Here is a 6,500-nt window from a genome sequence, read left to right as displayed (position 1 = left end):
TCACAGCCGCATCTTACAGGCCTGAGACACAGAAACAGGAGTGGGCGGAGAGGCTCGCAGGGGAGGTGCGGGCCCGCCAGCTCTAAGCGCTCTCCCTGGGGCCACAGAGCCACCCAGGAGGAGAGAGGCTGGGCGGGGTGGGGGGGGAACTCCTGAACTGGCTTCTTGTGGGCAGGGTTCCTTGGAAGACAGGGGGAGCCCCACCAGGTGACCCTGACAGTTCTGTCTTCATCCAGCTGGGCTGATGTTCTCAGGGTAAGATCTCTGGACCTGTAGTGGCACCCGCGGCCACCCCACCCCACCCCACCCACAGCTCCAGCCCTGGGAGGACGAGGACGTTCACTTGTGCCCCCGGAAGGAGGGACCATGACCAGACTCTGGGGGTCCTGCCTGCTCCTGCTAACCATCCCGGTGGTCCTGGTGGATAGCACATTCCTATACAAGAACACAGGCAAGGTGTTGAGGGAATTAAGGGCCATCAGCACCTCAAGTGGCAACGGGAAGCAGTGTCTGTGGTTCGCCATGCAGGAATACAACAAGGAGAGCAAGGACAAATGCCTCTTCCAGGTGGTCAAGGTGCTGCAGGTCCAGCTGCAGGTAAGGGTGCTTCCTCCCAATTTGCATATTTGTTCCTGGCAGCACAGACTGAAGCCAGGCTGAGAGAGTGGGCGTGTGAGCATCACCGGGACCCAGCGGTTCTGGACACTCGCGCGCCGGACCCCACACCCAGCGTCTTCTCTCCACGCGCTGCGACTTCTGTCCTAGGGGCCCCAACCTGTGAACTCAGTTAAATCCCAAACTGCAAATCACATGTCTGTGATCTGTGTTTGCTAAGGCTGGGAGACAAGTTGAGCGCCATGAATATTTTGTAATGATGCAGCCCTGGGCGACATTCAATCTATCCACGTCCCATGGAATGTGGATTGATATCGAATAGATAGGCTCATAAAGTGCCTCCTCCCAGATTCCTTCATTCTGTCAGTCCTACATTTCTTTAGCGGCAGTGGAGACATTCTGTCCACAGAACCCCTCCTCGCAGGACCTCAGGTGGCCCAAGGCTGGGAGACATTGATTCCCATGTGAGTGACGCTCCACATGCCCCCATCTGCCAAGTCCAAGAAGAGGCCCTTGGGGTTGAAATTCCTCTGACTTCCAGCCTCAGTCGGGTGGTTGGGGCATAATTGCACCGGAGGTTTGCAGGGATGAGTTGTAAAGAGAGTCAGCAGGCAGGCCATTGAGAAAGACTTACCCCAGGTGTCGGACTCCACACTGCCTCCGTTGGCAGGAGCGGGGCCAGTCTACACGTGACTCCACGTCCCGGCACAAGTGAGCCATCAACACGGTGTTCCCAGCACACGAGGCTGATGGCCGCACACTCCAACAGGGGCAACCCCGCCGCCCTTGGAAGTTAAGGCTCCCGGGTCCTGTAACTTCCACACCCCCTTCACAGTTCTCCCCTTTGGTACCCATGCATCACGGGCATGCAGCCCTTCTGTGCCAGCCGCTCTAGATGGGGCTGAGATGGACACAAGTGATCACAGCCTTTAGGGAGCCAGGGGACCAATTAGAAGACAAACCGCCAAGCCAGGCCTGAGAGCTGGGATGCTGTCTGTGGCGTGGTGCTCGGGGCCAGGCTTCAGGGGGCTTCCTTAAACAGCTGGTGGGACCTGGGTCCCCTACACAGTCATGGTTGAGCACCACCTCCCCAGGGAGAGATGAAGGTGCAGCCCGAGGGCAGATGGGCTACAGGGGAAGGAGGCTGGTGGGCAGTGTTTTTTGGGGGGTCCCCAGAAGCAGACCCTAGTGCTAGTGTTCCAGTGAAGTGGTTTATTTGAGAGGCCATCCAGGAAGCACCAGGAAGCCTGGAGAGGATTGAGAGGGGGCAGGGAAGTGGCCAGTGCAGGGGAGCCACTGAGCAGGTGACCACCAAGGGCATCTGGGCTCAGGGTCCCTGGGGCCTTGGGGAGAGGGGGCAGCACCGCCGAGCTGGGCCACCTGCAAGAGAGGAGCTGGGTTCCTCATCCACAAACTCTCACCTGTCATTGGCTAAGAGCTGCTCCAGGAGCCCTTGGCTCCTGCTGGCAACAGGGAGCACTGGGAAGTGACAGCGTGGGTGGGTGCCTGGGGCCCCACCCATGGCATCTGCTGCAGGAGGGAAGTGGGGAGGGTTTAGGGGTGCGGGGGAGGGGAAGAAGGAGCGTGGCCCATTTCAGCAACCCTAGGGAGCCAGTGTGAGCAGCCAGACGGGTGGGCAGTGACCAGGCCAGGCCAGGCCTCGTAGGCTGTGGGCAAGACTTTCAGGCCACCTTAGGAGGATGAAAAGCCAGAGAAACATTAGGTCAGGGAGTTCTTGGGATCCATGTGATCAGATACGGGCTTTGAATCTGTCACTCTGGTTAACTCACCTCCAGAAAGGGGTGTGATTGCTCAGGTTCCCGTTTCCCTGGAATCAGCACACAGCCATCCTCTTCCTTCCTGTGGCCGGATGAGCAGAGAGGCTGGGCCCTCTGGGAGGTAGGAGGAGTGGGGACGGCTGTTAGGGGTGTGCGTTCTAGTGCCCGACGCCCCCGTCTCAGCCCTGGGTCGGCCGCCAGCTGGCTAACCAGCTTCTCCCACTACAGTCCAGTCACCCTTGTTAGTTCTTTGGAAAGAAACTAAGATGTCATATGACCACATTAAAGGCTGGGGTTGGCAGTGAGGGAAGGCCTGGCAGAAAAGCGTGAGTCCAGGTGAACCTGGACCCAAGCTGCAGACACACCTTTCATCTCCTGCTGTCATCTTCTTTTTGACCTCACCGGTCATCAGAATCACCTGGAGGCTTGTTCAAACACAGACTGCGGGGCCCACCCCTGGAGTTTCTGATTCAGTAGGTCGAGGACCTGCATTTCCATCAGGTTCCCTGGTGATGTTGTTGCTGCCGGGCCAGGGACCCCACCTGCGAAGCCTGGAACACCGCTGCGGAAGGACGGCCCTTATTCCTTCTGTGATTCCAAGAGCTGATGGGAGGAGGATTTTCTGGGTGGCGGGCTTGGCCATCTCTAAATCCTGCTGTAATCTTTTAAAACCAGATGGGAGCAGATTTTAAACGGACATATGAGCAGCCTTTACCTCACTCAAGTGTTAGCAAATTCTGTCAATCACTGCTGTTCTGCTTCCTAAACACTTAGAGAACAGGAAGACAAACCCCGGCCACGTGGGCCCCTGGGGTGGTGGGAGGGGCCTTGGGTGGGGAAGTCCCAAAGGACGGGGGATTTCAGATGACAGAATCTGAGGGGGTTATGTGTGGGAAGGGACAGGGAGGGGGTCCTATGTGGTCGAGGGGCCTGTTCCCATGGGGCACACGTGAACTGGTAATATCCCGGGCCCAGGAGAGCCCAGGACCTGGAATTAGAAGGTCTTGCCTTCAAGAAAGCCCCAGGCTGGATGGAGCCTTCCCCCGGGGAATCCAGCTCCAGGTGGTGGTATCAGCGTGTGGTGGGCATTATAAGCCATCCCCTAAAGATATGTTTGGAGAGGGGGAGAGGGGAGGAGGAGACAGGGAGAGAGAATGAGGGGGAGAGCAATTTGTTAAGGGTTAGCTGAAACTTTTAAAAAGTAGAAAAAGCTTTTTTGAACAAAATTGCATGATTGCTAATCAATAGGTCACAGATCGTCTGGAATACTTTATTGATGCTGAAATTGCCCGCACCAACTGCAGAAAGCTTCCAAACGGTAATGAAAACTGCATGGTTAAGGAAAACTTCAAACTGGAAAAGGTAGGTGACAAACCAACTATCTGCGATGGTCTTGGCTGCTCTGAGCCCCAGGCAGAACTTGGGGTACACAGACCCTCTCCTTGAGGTCAGCATCAGTCCCAGTGTTTCACCCCAGAAGTGGCCAGCTCTGTGGCCTTCAGAGCAGAGGGTGCAGGGCAGCAGGATGTGGAGGACCCCTTGTCCTAGGGACAGGATGCTGTCAAGGTCACTCTTACTGCAAAGACTCCATCCCTCCAGGCTCCTGGTGCAGGAAAACTTGCTAACACACATTCACTGGGAGTCTGCCCTCTCGGACCCTGATGCACCAGCCAGCTGTTGCCAGCCCCACAGTCGTTCATCCTTGTGAAGGCACAAAAGGGAGTCCATTCACTCAGCCGCCCATCAAAGCTTACTTGGCGCTTGGCGCTATTCTGGGTGCTGGAGATTAAGCAGTGACCAGGCCAAGTGGTGTCCCCACCCTCCCAGGCTCAACCATGGTTTCCACAAATGTCAGGGAAGAGCCCCAGGCTCTCAGTAGTGGGCTGACATGGCCTGGGGGCTTTTGGCCTGGAGCCTGTATTTCTGACTCAGGGTGGGAGTGCCCGGGGCTCATCCAAGGGCTTCCTCTGAGGTTGGTGAAGGCCCCGGGCTCCCTGAAGGTGGGCCCCTTCCTTCACACCCGTGGTCCTCCACGTGAGCCATGTCAGAATCACCTGGCGGCCTTGACACACCTGGATGGCGGGGTTTCCCCCTGCAGAGTCTGATTCAGTAGGTCTGGAGAGGAATCCAAGAACTGGCATTCCTCACGAGCTCCCCAGGCTGGGGGTCCGGGACTGCTGCTCTGGCCTTGCGACCATACTCAGAACAGCTGCTCCATGCAGCCACTGCATGGGAACCACAAGGGCCCGTTGACAGGAGCCTAAAACTGCCTCTGTGAGCTCGCCATGAACAAATTCCATCATTTCCAGCAGAATAGAGGCCCTTCAAGGACAAACATTCAAGCAGGGAGCATGTCTGATGCCATCTTATCTTTTACGTAAGTTTTGTTTATCTTTTCCTGGTAGTACAAGCATGGTTGGTTGAAGTTTATATTTTCTACTGGGAGCATTGTGGATAAGGGAAAGTTGTCGCTTTTTACCTGTTTGTAGAAAATATTAAAGAGAATTAAGGAAACTTGTCTTCAGGAAGCTCTTTTATTCTCTGTAAGGTTTCCATGGCCCATCTCGGTTTTAAAGCACACATTTATCGATAATGAAAACTTTGTTCCTTTCTTTCCAAGTGTTTGGAATAATGCTGAAGAGGAGTAATGCTGGGCATTCTCTCTTATTCCTGGGGTATTTAATGGGATTCTCTTCAGTATTTATACCTTATTACTAAATATTGTATCGAGTGTTGATTTCTGAAGCTCCTCCAACTCCCTCTTTACCAAGAGTTTTTAAATTAAGAATGTTTTCTTCTATCAATTATTCTTTCAGTATCTACCAAGTGTATTGAATAAGTTTTTCTTCTTTGACCCATAACTATAATAAATTCAAATAATAGATTCAAATAATAGATAATAATAAATAAAATCAAGGTTACATCTGATTTCCCACCAAAATATGATGATTATTAATATTTGCTGTCTATCCGTGGGTGGGACGGGGACAGATACCCCTCCAGGTACCTGCTGGTGGCTACAAAGGTCTGCAGCCTCCAGCCAGCAGATTCCTGGGGACAGTCCTTGATGGGTGACGACCTGTCTTCCAACATATTCCTAAGCTGACACTTAGCATCCTAAGCTGACACCTGGCAACAGAGCCATTTTTTTCTCTTCCTCTTGGCACACTGCTGACTTTTGCTGTGGTGGTGGTCTTTTTCAGAGACGAATGTGCACCTTTCTGGTGGGCGCACTCCCGTGGCACGGCGATTTCACCGTGATGAAGAAGAAGTGTGTGGATGCCTAGGGGCTCTGGAGCTCCTACCACCATCCCTTCCTTTGTCTGTGAAGCAGCAATGGCCTGTGAGCCGTCACCAGAACGCTTGCCTCATACATGTCCCCCTGCTTGCTGTTCTGCTTTCTAGATTCAGGTTAGGTGGTAACGAAAGATGGGCGGGACCAAGTCCCCCTTCCTGGCCTCACGGGAGGCCACTTGCCTTTGGCCGGCATGATGGCCCGCCCCCAGGAATAAGGAACATTTGTCACTGAGCACAGAGGTTGGGGTGCGGTCTGATTCCATTTCCCACCACACCCCTGGGAAGGAATCTCTTTTTGATCTGGTAATCCCCCCCACCCCACAGAGGGCTGAACGCAGTGGGTACTCACAGGTTCCTTCTGGAAGCCTCCTTTGGCCTGAGGCCCCTTTCTCCCTGGGTCCCGAGTGGATGGGTCACCGGTGGGAGATGAGGGGGACGCAGCTGGGAGACCTCCTGGCAGAAGAAGCAGTCTTGCCCTTGGGGGCTCTGTGAATTGGGAGAATTTGTGTTTCTTTTTATGTAAATGTCAACAGTGGTCACAGATCTAGAGGGGTGAGGACAATAAGGCCTTCAAAGGAAGCTGCAGTGTTCACATGTGTCTGTGGGTGCACGTGTGTGCAGGTGTGTGCAGGTGTGTACTGGTGTGCATATGCAGGTGTGTGTATGGAGAGAGACGGAGGAGGGATGGGGGTATGTGGAGAAGGAAGTACACAAACAGAGATGATAACAGGAGATAAAACTCCCTCAAAGAAAGTAATCATTAAAAATAGGTGGGCTTCCCTGGTGGCGCAGTGGTTGAGAATCTGCCTG

The 6,500-nt window shown here is 54.1% G+C and overlaps 1 protein-coding gene across 1 annotated transcript; it reads left to right on the top strand.

Moving 5' to 3' along the window:
• Positions 1–366: 366 nt before the first annotated feature.
• LOC309645506 (cystatin-8-like) lies at positions 367–5,975 on the top strand (the record flags this gene model as incomplete). Its single annotated transcript, XM_082430701.1, has 3 exons — positions 367–597; positions 3,642–3,755; positions 5,597–5,975. The coding sequence occupies 3 exons, from the start codon at positions 367–369 to the stop codon at positions 5,678–5,680; spliced, it is 429 nt and encodes a 142-aa protein (XP_082286827.1). The 3' UTR covers positions 5,681–5,975.
• Positions 5,976–6,500: the final 525 nt, after the last annotated feature.

Source organism: Balaenoptera physalus, assembly GCF_965194825.1.
Source record: "Balaenoptera physalus genome assembly, chromosome: 16".
Taxonomy (NCBI): Eukaryota; Metazoa; Chordata; class Mammalia; order Artiodactyla; family Balaenopteridae; genus Balaenoptera; species Balaenoptera physalus.
This window is presented reverse-complemented; position numbering and strand designations above follow the sequence as displayed.